Source organism: Aquarana catesbeiana, linkage group LG04 (genome assembly GCF_042186555.1).
Source record: "Aquarana catesbeiana isolate 2022-GZ linkage group LG04, ASM4218655v1, whole genome shotgun sequence".
NCBI classification, from domain to species: Eukaryota; Metazoa; Chordata; class Amphibia; order Anura; family Ranidae; genus Aquarana; species Aquarana catesbeiana.
In genome coordinates, this window is record NC_133327.1 from 3,273,078 (window position 1) to 3,288,965 (window position 15,888).

General features: G+C 43.8%; 1 protein-coding gene across 3 annotated transcripts in view; it reads right to left on the bottom strand.

The window, feature by feature from the left end:
• The window catches only part of LOC141139004 (4-galactosyl-N-acetylglucosaminide 3-alpha-L-fucosyltransferase FUT5-like), a 33,992-nt gene extending 21,497 nt beyond the window's left edge, over positions 1-12,495 (bottom strand). Inside the window, exons 1-2 of one of the 3 annotated variants that reach the window (XM_073624772.1) lie at positions 11,764-12,491; positions 7,919-8,274 (exon numbers count right to left, since the gene is read on the bottom strand). In XM_073624772.1, coding sequence (XP_073480873.1) covers positions 7,919-7,923 — 5 coding nt within the window. In that variant the 5' untranslated portion in view covers positions 7,924-8,274; positions 11,764-12,491. Of the gene's footprint in view, positions 1-7,918; positions 9,334-11,763 lie in introns of those variants that run through there. The other 2 variants (XM_073624774.1, XM_073624773.1) reach the window with 2 other exon arrangements.
• Between the last annotated feature and the right edge of the window lie 3,393 nt (positions 12,496-15,888).

The window sequence follows — 15,888 nt, forward strand, 5'->3', positions numbered from 1 at the left end:
GAAGCCCCCCCATCATGTCAGAGGTCCCCCCATCATGTCAGAGGTCCCCCCATCATTTCAGAAGTCCTTCCATCATGTCAGAGGTAATCCCTACATGCCAGAGTCCCACCATCATATCAGAGGTCCCACCATCATGTCAGAGGTTCCCCCATCATGTCAGAGGTTCCCCCATCATGTCAGAGGTTCCCCCATCATGTCAGAGGTTCCCCTATCATGTCAGAGGTCCCCCATCATATCAGATGTTCCCCTATGATATCAGAAGTCCCAATATCATGTCAGAGGTCCCCCTTAATATCAGAGTGCCCCTCATCATATCAGAAGTCCCCCCCATCATGTCAGAGGCCTCCATCATATTAGAGCTCCCCTATCATGTCAGAGGTCCCCCATCATGTCAGAGGTCCCCCTATCATGTCAGAGGTTCCCCTTAATATCAGAGCTCCCCTCATTATATCAGAAGTCCCCCAATCCTGTCAGAGGCCCCCCATCATATCGGAGGCTTCCCCCATCATATCGGAGGCTTCCCCCATCATATCAGAGGCTTCCCCCATCATATCAGAGGTCCCCCCATCATATCAGAAGTCCCCCCCATCATGTCACTCCTCTGCCCACTCATTAACCCCCAACTGCAGTTATCTGCAGCGGTGGCAGCTAATCAGGAAGAAGATGATGGAGCCACTGAGGACAGTGGGAACTGTAGTTCAGAGGGGCCACCGCAGTGTAGAGGATAATGGGCAGGATTTCCTGCAAGCAGAATGTTTTTCCCAGGCTTTGGACTGGAGACCGGGGCTTTTGCAGCGTGGAGAATAAGAGAGTGCAGACGTGTTGTTATCTGGGTCTGCCACCAAGAGAGAGAAAAAAACTAGAGAGAGCCAGGCCAGAGACACTGAGGACCTGTATGAGGACCAGATTCCTTAGTGTTGAGACCAGAGTTGGAGGGACCTGTTGCTTGGGTGTCTGTGCCTACAACGGAGTAGAGAAACTGAGCCACTGAGGATCAGAGAGCTTAGAGACTGAGCCTTTATGGACCAGATCAAGTTCCTGGGGACAGCAGAAAATCATGTGTCCAGGACAAGGATTGCTGTGTGCCAGAATTGGTGAGCCAAATCAACTGTGCTTATCCCCTAAATGGTAGCAGTTTAATGCCAGTAGAGACTGCACATTACTTAGCGGCCCAGCAGTCATTCACTGCATTCAGTTCTAAAGAGACCATAACAAGTGCACCACTGGACCCCGATATTAGCCGGCTGAAAGTTTTTTACCTTCATGCATTCTATGCATGAAAGAAACAAACCTTCCTGTACTTCTCCCCCTACAGTGCCCCATAATACTTACCCGAGGCAGATCTTGATCCAGTGCTGTGCACGGGAGCAGCGACTCTCCCCGGTCTCTCTCTCCTCATTGGCTAAGACATAGCATCGGGAGCTGATGGCTCCCACTGCTGTCAATTACAGCCAATGAGGAGACAGCGGGGGGCCTAGATGGAGCCGTGCTCAGTGTGTCTCATATTTTTTGGGAGGAAAGATTTAAGATGCAGAGCTCTCAGAAGCAATCCAATCTAATGTGCAGTCTGCAGCACAGGTGCCAAGGCTCAGTGTGTCTTCTCACACTAAATACAATATATAAGAGAGAAAAGCTGGCAACTCCATAGTCCTTGATGCAAAAAATTATTGGCTACATATGAGCATTAAAAAGCCAACCCTGACGCGTTTCGGCATGAGCCTTAGTCATAGCAAGTTTACAATGAAATGATAAAAACATTTATAGTGAAACAGATCCAGAACTCCACCCTCTTCTGAGGCACAAAAAGGGCTAATTACCTCATTATCTCTCAGGAGCGTACCCTATGTATAAGAGTAGTCCCAGTAGGGAGGGGAGAAGGGAAAGCACTGGGTCCTGTTAATAGGTAGTGCAATCAGCATGGTTGGTTAACAACCCCCCAACCCAAAAAAAAATCATTATTACAAAAGTGTTTGATAAAACATTCAATACATGCACATATATTAGGGTAAACAATATAACAATAGACACACGATAGCACTTAAATTTGGGAAGGAATGCAGACCCTTCATCTGGAAGAAAGGATCTTTTCCGTTTGCTCACTTTAAACCTTCCCCTCCCTTTTTTTTTTTTTTTCTTTTTTTGTTTTGTTTTGTCTTGTTTTACATGGGTGGGTGTGGTTTGGTTGGTTTTATATATCGCATAGAAGTTGAACTACTTGTATATAAATGGGAAAAAGACCTAAGATAAGAGGAGTAAGGATGGAAGTATATAGATAATGGTTTACTTTCTCATTTATTTTTTTGTATAATATTTTGTGGTTTGTTGTAAATGGAAAAATTTGATAAAAATTGAATTATAAAAAAAAAAAAAAAAAACAATATAACTAAACTAAAATTTGTTCGTTTTTGTTTTTTCTCCTTTTTTTGGGTCATTCGTTATAATCGAAATTTGTTATTTCGAAAAAATAAGTTAGTAAATTCGTAAATTCAAAAATCCAAAAATTCGAAAATAAGAACGAAAATTTGAAAACCCGAAATAATAACTAACTAACTAATCATAACTAACTTTTAAATTATAGATATTGGAATTTTCTTTCAAATTTGGCTGTAAGTGAACGTAACAAATACGAATTTATCCGAAGTTTCAAATTATCCGAAATGCCACATCTAAACGAATGGAACATAATGAATTAATAACAATAATAAATAATAATACGTTTTTATTATTATCATTGTTATTAATTTGTTACGTTCCATTCGTTTTAGATGTGACATTCGTTATTTTGGATAATTCGTAACTTCAGATAAATTCGTATTTGTTACGTTAGCTAAATTTGAAAGGAAATTCCAATACCTATAATTTATTAGTTTAGTAATAGTTATTATTAGTTCAGATTTTAACATTTTTGGATTTTTGTTCTTTTGAATTTTCAGATTTTCGTTCTTCATTTTCGAATTTTCAGATTTTTGACTTTCTGAATTTCCAAATTTTCGGATTTGTGTTCTTTTAAATTTTCGTTTTTGGAAAAATTAGTTAAACTGGTTTTCGTTAATTCGCATACTTCCGAATAAACAAATTTGTCGAATTTTGTCGAAAAAACGAATTTGGAACGAAACAAATTGCACATGACTAAATATAACATGATTGCACTACCTATTATCTGTTTCTCTATAAATATTTTTAATATTCCATTGTAAACTTGCTATGACTAAGAGTCACGCTGGCTTGTTGGCTTTTTATTGCTCATATGTAGCCAATACATTTTTGCATCACGGACTTTTCTTCTCTTTTATATGTGTCATATTTGTTATTGACTTTGACACGGTTCCAGCCTTTGGTCGCTACAGCACCCACATAGATGCACAGCTGTTTCTACAGGAATGTGTGCGTTGGGATTAGTGCGTTGGCAGTGTGTCTTATAGACACACAAGCGAGCATGAACGCAGCTTACTATGAGGGCGCCCAGCGGGGGGGGGGGGGGCACGACAGTGTAAGACCCGAGAAGAGGAGGATGGGGGCTGTTCAGTGCAAAACCAACTGCACAGAGCAGGTAAGTATAATAACATATTTCAATAAAAATATGGTGCTGCGCTAATCCATTTGAAAACAATATGGTACATAAATATGTGAAAATATAAAAAGTATTGAAGGTGCTGATATCTATTGATCAAGATATCTTGAAGGTCTATAAAGTGACTGTTTTATACTGACGTGCTGATGTAAAACATAAAACACGTGATAAAGCAACATGTGTTCAATATCATGTGCAGAGACATCACAAATAAATATAGTAACAGTAACTGGCTCCAATAAAATTCATGTAAATAATGGGAACGAGGGACACCTACTAGAAAATGTATGTAGGCATAGGACACGCCCCCTTAAAGGAGAATTAACCAAAAAAAGGGTTAATTAAATCCACAAGTGCTTTTTTTTAATCACTACTATTCCTTTATATTGGCTTTTAAAATTTACAAATGCAGCAATTTTGAACGAAAGGTTTAGCTCTAAGAAACACTGTTTGAAAGATAAAAAGTGAATTTTATAAGCTTATATAGATCAGACCAAAATGAGGGACAAATGAGGAGGAATGAGGGACAGAGGGACATTGCTCTAAATCAGGGACAGTAGGGAGCTATGAAGAAGGGTGGTCATCCAGAATACCTACTATTTCCTTTCAGGCAGAATTGAATGCTGGGGGAGCTGATGATTGTTGATTGATGATTGCAGCCTGTGCAGTGATTGGCTAGCTCGGTAAGGTAAACCTTGTCCAGGGGGGAGTGCCTGTCATTCCCAGGCACAATCACACGACCCCTCTTTCTCGCCATCTCAAAAAAGCTGCAGACCATCGGCCCACTGAAGAACTTCTTGGCCAGAGGATTTGGCAGGGTGTGCCTGGATTTTGGCTGACATCCTCTGGACACTATCAAAGTGAGATAGTTGGGGGGGGCAATGCAAGGGTCTGTGGAGGAAGGGGAAGGGGTCCTGTGTAATAATGGGGTAGTATGCGGGAGGGGGGTCCTATCTAATGATAGGGGTAGTATGGGGGGAGAGGTCCTATGTAATGATGGGGGTAGATGAGGAGGGGTCCTGTGTAATGATGTACGAGGTGGGTCCTGTGTAATGATGGGGATCGTATGGAGGTGGGGTCCTATGTAATGATGGGGGTAGATGGGAAGGGGTCCTGTGTAATGATGTACAAGGTGGGTCCTGTGTAATGATGTACGAGGTGGGTTCTGTGTAATGATGGGGATCGTATGGAGGGGAGGGGTCCTATGTAATGATGGGGGTAGATGGAGAGGGGTCCTGTGTAATGATGGGGATCATATGGAGGGGAGGGGTCCTATGTAATGATGGGGGTAGATGGGGAGGGGTCCTGTGTAATGATGTACGAGGGGGGTCCTGTGTAATGATGGGGATCGTATGCGGTCCTATGTAATGATGGGGATAGATGGGGAGGGGTCCTGTGTAATGATGGGGGTAGTATGGGAGAGGGGGTCTTGTCTAATGATGGGAGGCAGCATGGGAGAGGAGTCCTGTGTAATGATGGGGGGGGGGAGAAAATGTTTGTCCAGAGCCCAATCAATATTAAAGACGACCCTGCATAGATGGAGCAATATTACTGCTGAACCAGATTGATTTTGTTCCATCAATGGGCAGGCTGGCTGCACTGAAGTCTATCTATCGATCGACTTCAGTACAACCAGCCTGTCTGTTTTTTTCCTGCAATTACTGCCGGCCAGCAATGATCATTGTATTCTGCTGGTGTGGAAGTCTTCCCACCTGCAGAAAACGGTAGCATTGTGGGAGGGATTCCTCCATCAATACTAACTGTATTGATGGGGGAATCAAGCAATTATTTTTACTTCAACCCGTGGTTGAAGGAAAGAAAATTGTATAATGTATGACTAGCTTAAGGAAGACCACAGATGATACAATTTGCTTGAAGAAAATTGCTCAATTCACAGTCAGTGTTGATAGGTGAATGCCCCCTACAGCGCTTTTGTGCTTTGCTGGTGAGGAACCTTCCTGGCTGGCAGAACACAATGATCATTGCTAGTGGCTATAGCCATCAGCAAGTGATCACATGCAACAAAATCCAAACAGGCTGGTTGTACTGAAGTCGATCATTGGATCGACTTCAGTACGACCAGCCTGTCCATAGATGGATGGAATCGGGGTCCCTGCTGAACCGGCCGAGATTCGATCCATCTATGGCCAGATTTTCGGTAAGTAGACGTGTGCGTTTCGTTTTTGGATCGATTTTCAGACTAAGATTTGGTTTTTGGAGATCCGGATGTGTACGAATCTCCGAATGGACAAAGAGGTCAATTCACTAGAAGTTAAACAACGGCCAATAAAATGTGGTAAAATAGTGCTTGCGGTAAATCAATTTACCGCATTGAGCTGGTTGCTAAGGAGCGAGCTGGGAAGCTGGCCGCCACGTCCTTAACAACGGATTACTCATCAGCTGTCAGCCGGCTCCCCAGTGACAGCTGAATGTAAAAGAGAACATGCCGGCAATTAAAAATTATATATAGATATATATATATCTATATATCTATATATATAGATATATATATATCTATATATAAAAAACAGTGTGGGGCCCTAAAAGATCCATACCAGACCTTTATCCCTCCTGAACCATACCAGGCCACATGCCCTCAACATGGGGGGGTGCTTTGGGGCAGGGGGGCTCTGCCCCTCCCACCCCAAAGCACCTTGTTCCCATGTTGATGGGGAAGGAATAGAATGGGGAACCCTGGGCTGTGGTTGTGAGGGTCTTATCAGAATCTGGAAGCCCCCTTTAACAAAGGAGCCCCCAGATCCCAGCCCCTCCATGTGAATGAGTATGGGGTACATTGTCTCCCTACCCATTCACCAAAAAAAAGTGTAAAAGTGAATATAGACAGCACAAAACTTTTTGACAATTCCTTTACTCAAAAATAAAAAACAATGTAGATCCATCGTCAATTACGACGAATACGCCACCGCCATTACCGAAAAAAAAAAAAAAACTCCGCTCGCAATGAACACTCCAGGTGTCTGGCTGCTCCACAGTGTGACATTTCTTAAATGGCTATGAGGCAGTGCCAATCGATGACATCATCTGGTGGCACCGCCCCCTTGTGATGTCACCGACAAAGCACAACAAAGCACTGCCCCAGGTTGAGGGCATGTGGCCTGGTATGGTTCAGGAGGGGAGGGGGGGGGAGCGCTCGCTCCCCCCCCCTTTCCTGGCCTGTCGAGCTGCATGCTCGGATAAGGGTCTGGTATGGATTTTGGGGGGGGGTGGAGGGGGCCACGCCATTTTTAACCACTTTAACCACTTTACCCAGCCATCGACAAATGACATCCGCAGATGACATCACAGAGGGACGAGGAGCTTTAATTTTTGTTTTCTTAATGAGGGTTATTGTGTCGGCCACTGACACCAATGCTTGGCTTTCTTATTCTGGCCACTGACACCAATGCTGTGGGTTATTATTGCAGCCACTGACACTATAGTTGGAGGTTATTCCTGCTGCCACTCACCCCAAAGTTGAGGGCTATTATTGCAGCTACTGAGACCAATAATGGGAGTTATTACTGTGGCAACTGACACCAATACTGGGAGTTATTGATGCAGCCACTGACACCATAGTTGGTGGTTATTATTGCAGCCACTGAAACCAATGCTGTTTTTTTTTTTTTTTTTGCAGCCATTAATACCATAGTTGGGGGTCGTTACTGCAGTGACTGACACTGATGCTGGGAGTTATTAAAGTGGCCATAGTTCTGGGGGTTGTTATTGCAGCCACTGAACCACTCACCCCAAAGCTGAGGGTTATTATGATAGCCACTGAGACCATTACTGGGAGTATTTACTGTGGCCACTGACATAAATGCTGGGGGTTATTATTGTTGCCCCTCACCCCAATTCTGAGGGTTAATATGGTGTTCAGTGACACCAATGCTGTGGATTATTATTGCGGCCACAGAAACCAGTGCTGGGGGTTATTATTGCAGCCACTGACACCACAGTTGGGGGTTATTATTGCAGCCACTGAAAACAATGCTGGGTTATTTTTATTGCAGCCATTAATACCATAGTTTGGGGTCGTTACTGCAGCGACTGACCCGGATGCTGGGAGTTATTAATGTGGCCATGCAAACCAGTTCTGGGATTTATTATTGCAGCCACTGAATCACTATAACTTAATAGAGCACAAATAAAATGTATTCCATAAGGGGGGTTGCATTGTGAAGCAGAGTGGGGTGGCAGGAGGACGGTTGGGGGGGGGGACCAAAATGCACCTTTGCCTGTGTAGACAAAAATCCTTTCACCAGCACCACCAGCGATCTGCTCAGCACTTTACAAAATAGAGGGAAACCATAGAGTCATAATACATAAAAGGAAACATTGTATACTTACGGCATTGGAGCGCCAAACTTTAAGTTACTTTTGCAGTACTCGGTTCAGGTCTTCTGCTCCAAGGTTAAGTCTTCTCTTCGATCCTTCAGTTTTCTGCTCCACTGGTGAGTCTTCTGTTTACACTCTTTCAGTCTTCTGCTCCACAGCTGAGTCTTCCATTCACAGTCTTCCAATCTTCTGCTCCACGAGTCAGTCTTCTGTTCACAGTCTTCCAGTCTTCTGGTTCAATGCTCAGTCTTCGAGGTCTCCAGATTACAATTCCAGGACCCCAAGCTTCTTCCCTGATCGATGTGTGGCTCAGACTCCTAAGGTTCTAGCAAACTTCTGGGTGAGAGCCCAAATCTCCAGAGCTTCTTCTGGTCACCAAAATGTTGGGATAAGGTATAAAATTGAGAGTATTTCAAGTATTATTCTGTCTATACTCTGTGCTTATATTTAGGACTAACAACCTTCATTTCTTTTTTGAATTCAGAGCAATTACATATATAGTTGGATCTTCCTTTTCTTTCCTAAACCTTCATCTTCCCACATGAGACACTGACTGACAGACCCTCTGGTAGACTCTTACCCGGGTAGACTCTTCAGACCCTCTATATTTCCTTACTATATACTAGAGGTGTTCTAATAACAATTGCCTAAGCAAATGCTACCTCTTGTTTACGGTTTACAACATAACACCCACCCATGGCTACTAAGTAGAAGGCTGGTCTGAATCAATAGACATAATTACATACAGTATGATTCAGGGCTGATTATTGACCTTGCAAAGCTGGCCTTGTTTAGATTGTACAGTTGATAGCTCCATGTGTAACGAAAGGTAAAGCCAGTCAATCTAGTTTGGCAGTTTGAGCGTGAAGGTCCCATAGAAAGATGTGCTCATACACATACATACACCTGATATGAGCTGTAGGACCATTTTTAAGAAAACACGAGTGATCAGATCAAACCCATTTCTTTTATTTTTAATGTGATTCAGATTATCACTTGACCTCCAGAAGGTTTTACCCTCTTCATGACCATTCAGCACTTCCCTACTTTAACCTCCTCAGGCTATAGCTGACAGACTACTACAGTATGGGCCTAAATTGCCAGGAGGGCGTCCATGTACGTCCTCCCGAGCATGCGGGGCGCGCGCGGCATGCTCTGTGATCAGCGAGTCCACAAGACCTGGCTGATCACAGATCGGAGTAAGGGGCCGATCCCAGCCACTTACTACGTGATCAGCTGTCAGCCAATGACAGCTGATCACGTGATGTAAATAGAAGATGATAATCGGCTTTTTTTTTTTCCTCACCGCTGACAGTGTGATTATAAGTGTCCCAATACTTTTGGTAATATAGTGTATATACTGTGCATTCTTGATACACATAATACTATATGGATAGTGGTGGAAACCTCCAATCCGTTCCAAAATGTGTTCCGCTAATATCCAACTTATCCAACTCAAAAGGACTTTATAACTTTAATATTAGCAGAACACATTTTGGAATGGATTGGAGGTTTCCACCACTATTCATATAGTATGATGTGTATCAAGAATGTACAGTATAAATGTTTGAATAAGATTGGAGTGTATTAATACCTGGATTCATCTTGGGGGTTTCCACCACCATTCACATTAATGGCTGGTCTCAAGGGGGGCACTGATATAAGGGGATGCTAATGTAATTGGGGGTCTCTAAGGTGGAGGGCACTGATATAAGAGGACTTTGATGTAATGGCAGGAGGAACATTGTTATAAGGGGACTCCAATGTAATGGAGGGTCTGTAAGGGGGGGTCTTAATATAAGGGTATTCTAATGTGATGGAGGGGTCTCTAAGGGGGGCACTGATATATTTTAATGGGACTCTGATGTAATGGGGGTTTTCTAATGGGGGGCACTTATATAAGAGGATTCTGATGTAATGGGGGGTCTCTAAGGGGGGAGGCATTGCTATAAGGGGACTCTAGTGTAATGGGGGGTCTCTATGGTGGGGGCACTGATATAAGGGGACACTAATGTAATTGGGGGTCTCTAAGGTGGAGGGCACTGATATAGGAGGACTTTGATGTAATGGGGGGTCCCTAAGGCAGGAGGGGCATTGTTATAAGGGGACTCCAATGTAATGGAGGGTCTCTAAGGGGGGGGTCTTGATATTAGGGGATTCTAATGTAATGGGGGGTCTCTAAGGGGGCACTGATATAATAGGACTCTGATGTAATGGGGGGTTTCTAAGGGGGGCACTTATATAAGAGGATTCTGATTTAATGGGGGGGTCTCTAAGGGGGGAGGCATTGCTATAAGAGGACTCTAATGTAAGGGAGGGTCTCTAAGCAGGGGTCTTGATATAAGGGGGTTCTAATGTAATGGGGGGTCTCTAAGGGGGCACTGATATAAAGGGACTTTGATGTAATGGGGGTTTCTAAAGGGGGGGCACTTGTATGAGAGGACTCTGATGTAATGGAGGGGGTCTCTAAGGGGGGGTCTTGATATAAGGGGACGCTAATGTAATGGGGGGTCTCTAAGGCGAGGGGGCATTGATATAAGGGGACTCTAATGTAATGGGGTTCTCTAAGGGGGCAGTGATATAATGGGACTCTCATATGATGGGGGGTTTCTAAGAGGGGGCACTTATATAAGAGGATTCTGATGTAATGGGGGGTCTCTAAGGGGGGAGGCATTGCTATAAGGGGACTTTAATGTAATGGGGGGGTCTCTAAGGCAGGGGGGCATTGATATAAGGGGACTCTAATGTAATGGGGGTCTCTATGGGGGGAGCACTGACATAAGGGGACTGTGAGCTAACAAGGGTCCCTATGGAGGGCCACTGTATTATGAAGAGAGTGACACTAACCCCTGTATTATGAAGGGGGGGTGACACTGAAAAAACAATTGCTGTGAACCACTAAAGTGTTCGGGTTTGGCTTCAAAAAAAGGTGGCAACCCTGCATGCATTGCCCTAACCCAGAACAGGCTGGATGTACCCCATCCAGCCTGCCTGTGCTACCCTACTGCACTTAATGTAGTGCGGGCGGACGGCAAGTAGTTATACTAATAGACACTACAGAATAGCACAATCATTAAAAAAAACATACCAATAAAGGAAAGTAATAAAATGGTCCCACTCAAAAGTTCACATCCTATTAGGGGTTGATTTACTAAAGGCCAATAGACTGTGCACTTTGCAAAGTGCAGTTGCACCCTGCAAGAACAGTTGCTCCAGAGCTTAGTAAATGAGCAGAAGCTCTGCTGACTTCAATCATCCAATCATGTGCAAGCAAAAATGCTGTTTTTTTGTTTTGTTTTGTTTTTTTTCTTGCATGTTAATTGGGTAGTTTTTGCAAAGTGAAGCTTTACCTTATTTACTAAGGGTTGTTATGGTGTCCAGTGACACCAATGCTGTGGGTTATTATTGCTACCACAGAAACCAGTGCTGGGGGTTGTTATTGCAGCCACTGACACCACAGTTGGGGGTTATTATTGCAGCCTCTAAAACCAATGCTGTTTTTTTTTTTTTTTATTGCAGCCATTAATACCATAGTTGGGGGTCGTTACTGCAGCGACTGACCCGGATGCTGGGAGTTATTAATGTGGCTATGCAAACCAGTTCTGAAGGTTATTATTGCAGCCACTGAATCACTATAACTTAATAGAGCACAAATAAAATGTATTCCATATGGGGGTTGCATTGTGAAGCAGAGTGGGGTGGCAGGAGGACGGTTGGGGGGGGGGCACCAAAATGCACCTTTGCCTGTGTAGACAAAAATCCTTGCACCAGCACCACCAACGATCTGCTCAGCAATTTACAAAATGGAGGGGGAACCATAGAGTTATAATACATAAAAGGAAACATTGAATACTTACGGCATTGGAGCTCCAAACTTTAAGTTACCTATGCAGTACTTGGTTCAGTTCTTCTGCTCCAAGGTTCAGTCTTCTCTTCAATCCTTCAGTTTTCTGCTCCACTGGTGAGTCTTCTGTTTACACTCTTTCAGTCTTCTGCTCCACAGCTGAGTCTTCCATTCAGTCTTCCAATCTTCTGCTCCACGGGTCAGTCTTCTGTTCACAGTCTTCCAGTCTTCTGGTTCAATGCTCAGTCTTCGAGGTCTCCAGATTACAATTCCAGGACCCCAAGCTTCTTCCCTGATCGATGTGTGGCTCAGACTCCTAAGGTTCTAGCACACTTCTGGGTGAGAGCCCAAACCTCCAGAGCTTCTTCTGGTCACCAAAATGTTGGGATAAGGTATAGAATTGAGAGTATTTAAAGTATTATTCTGTCTATACTCTGTGCTTATATTTAGGACTAACAACCTTCATTTCTTTTTTGAATTCAGAGCAAATACATATATACATATATAGTTGGATCTTCCTTTTCTTTCCTAAACCTTCATCTTCCCACATGAGACACTGACTCACAGACCCTCTGGTAGACTCTTACCCGGATAGACTGTTCAGACCCTCTATATTTCCTTACTATATGCTAGAAGTGTTCTAATAACAACTGCCTAATAAAATGTTACCTCTTGTTTACAACATAACAGCCACCCATGGCAAATAAGTAGAAGGCTGGTCTGAATCAATAGACATAATTACATACAGTATGATTCAGGGCTGATTATTGACTTTGCAAAGCTGGCCTTGTTTAGATTGTACAGTTGATAGCTCCATGTGTAACGAAAGGTAGAGCCAGTCAATCTAGTTTGGCAGTTTGAGCGTGAAGGTCCCATAGAAAGATGTGCTCATACACATACATACACCTGATATGAGCTGTAGGACCATTTTTAAGAAAACACGAGTGATCAGATCAAACCCATTTCTTTTATTTTTAATGTGATTCGGATTATCACTTGACCTCCGGAAGGTTTTACCCCCTTCATGACCAGGACATTCAGCACTTCCCTACTTTAACGTCCTCAGGCTCACGCTATAGCTGAAAGACTGCTACAGTATGGGCCTAAATTGCCAGTAGGGCATCCATGTACGTCCTCCCGAGCATGCGGGGCGCACGGCGTTCTCTGTGATCAGCGAGCCCACAAGACCTGGCTGATCACAGATCGGAGTAAGGGGCCAATCCCAGCCACTTTCTATGTGATCAGCTGTCAGCCAATGACAGCTGATCACGTGATGTAAATAGAAGATGATAATCGGCTGACAGCGTGATTATAAGCGTCCCAATACTTTTGGTAAAATAGTGTATATACTGTGCATTCTTGATACACATAATACTATATGAATAGTGGTGAAAACCTCCAATCCATTCCAAAATGTGTTCCGCTAATATCCAACTTATCCAACTCAAAAGGACTTTATAACTTTAATATTAGCAGAACACATTTTGGAATGGATTGGAGGTTTCCACCACTATTCATATAGTATTATGTGTATCAAGAATGCACAGTATAAATGTTTGAATAAGATTGGAGTGTATTAATACCTGGATTCATCTTGGGGGTTTCCACCACCATTCACAATCATTTTTTCGCATATGTATTATTCTCTAAGGGGAGCACTGATATAAGGGGACTCTGATGTATTGTGGGTCTCCAAGAGGGTGCAGTGATGTAAGGGGACATAAGGGGACTCTAATGTAATGGCTGGTCTCAAGGGGGGCACTGATATAAGGGGACGCTAATGTAATTGGGGGTTTCTAAGGTGGAGGGCACTGATATAGGAGGACTTTGATGTAATGGCAGGAGGAACATTGTTATAAGGGGATTACAATGTAATGGAGGGTCTGTAAAGGGGGGGTCTTAATATAAGGGTATTCTAATGTAATTGGGGGTCTCTAAGGGGGGCACTGATATAATGGGACTCTGATGTACTGGGGGGTTTCTAAGGGGGGGGCACTTATATAAGAGGATTCTGATGTAATGGGGGGGTCTCTAAGAGGGGGGCATTGCTATAAGGGGACTCTAGTGTAATGGGGTCTCTAACACGGGGGGGCATTGATATAAGGGGACTCTAATGTAATGGGGGGTCTCTATGGGGGGGCACTGATATAAGGGGATGCTAATGTAATTGGGGGTCTCTAAGGTGGAGGGCACTGATATAAGAGGACTTTGATGTAATGGGGGTCCCTAAGGCAGGAGGGGCATTGTTATAAGGGGACTCCAATGTAATGGAGGGTCACTAAGGGGGGGGGTCTTGATATTAGGGGATTCTAATGTAATGGGGGGTCTATAAGGGGGCACTGATATAATAGGACTCTGATGTAATGGGGGGTTTCTATGGGGGCACTTATATAAGAGGATTCTGATTTAATGGGGGGGGGTCTAAGGGGGGAGGCGTTGCTATAAGGGGACTCTAATGTAATGGAGGGTCTCTAAGGGGGGGTCTTGAGTTAAGGGGGGTTCCCTAAGGGGGCACTGATATAAAGGGACTTTGATGTAATGGTTGTTTCTAAAGGGGGGGCACTTGTATGAGAGGACTCTGATGTAATGGAGGGGGTCTTTAAGGGGGGGTCTTGATATAAGGGGACTCTAATGTGATGGGGGTCTCTAAGGGGGCACTGATATAATGGGACTCTCATATTATGGGGGTTTCTAAGAGGGGGCACTTATATAAGAGGATTCTGATGTAATAGGGGGGCTCTAAGGGGGGAGGCATTGCTATAAGGGGACTTTAGTGTAATGGGGGGGGTCTCTAAGGCGGGGGGCATTTATATAAGGGGACTCTAATGTAATGGGGGTCTCTATGGGGGGATCACTGACATAAAGGGACTGTGAGGTAATGAGGGTCCCTATGGAGGGCCACTGTATTATGAAGAGAGTGACACTAACCCCTGTATTATGAAGGGGGTGACACTGAAAAAACAATTGCTGTGAACCACTAAAGTGTTCGGGTTTGGCTTGAAGAAAAGGTGGCAACCCTACATGCATTGCCCTAACCCAGAACAGGCTGGATGTACCCCATCCAGCCAGCCTGTGCTACCCTACTGCAGTTAATGTAGTGTGGGCGGCCGGCAAGTAGTTATACTGATAAACACCACAGAATAGCACAATCATTAAAAAAAACTATACCAATAAAGGAAAATAATTAAATGGTCCCACTCAAAAGTTTGCATCCTATTAGGAGTTGATTTACTAAAGGCCAATAGACTGTGCACTTTGCAAAGTGCAGTTGCACCCTGCAAGAACATTTGCTCCAGAGCTTAGTAAATGAGCAGAAGCTCTGCTGACCTCCATCATCCAATCATGTGCAAGCAAAAACGCAGTTTTTTTTTTTTTTTTTTCTTGCATGTGATTGGGTAGTTTTTGCAAAGTGAAACTTTACCCTATTTGCTAAGCTCTGGCGCAACTACACTTTGCAAAGTGCCCAGTCTATTTGCCTTTAGTAAATCAACCCCACAGTCTTCAAGGTCTCCAGATTACAATTTTGAGATTCCAATCTTATATATATATATATATATCGGCAGGTGCAGTCTATTTTCTCCACTCCTAGTTCCTCTATGGTTTCCTCCATCACATTCGATTGGATGCCGGCATCCTGTGTGACTGGTGTCCATCTTGGGCCAGGCAGATTATATTTAAGACCCTGGCTCCCGGCTTTGGGCATTTTTGTGAGTGGCTGGAGTAGGGATCCGATACCTGTCTGCCAGGGACAGTGCTTAGAGTCAGGGAAAGGTTCTGGAGGAATAGGGAAAAGTGCAGGGAAAGACCATCCTTCCTGGAAGCCTCCCCATTTAGGTATGGACCGGCCAGGCCGCTCTCCACCCCTGGTGGCAGACACTATCAGCATCTATGGGTCTCCAGACAACTGTAACCTTGCTTTTACTCTCTGTAAGTGGCCTGTTTGTGTTTGGCTGAACATTCTACAATATTCTTTTTTGCTGAACTTGGACTTTGTGAGATCACCGCCTGCCGCACCACACTCCACCGACCCACATACTGCAAATCTTTTTTTTTTTCAAAACAGACCCACATACACTATATAGTCAAAAGTATTTACATGAACTTTAATGGCATCCCAGTCTTAGTCTGTAGGATTCAA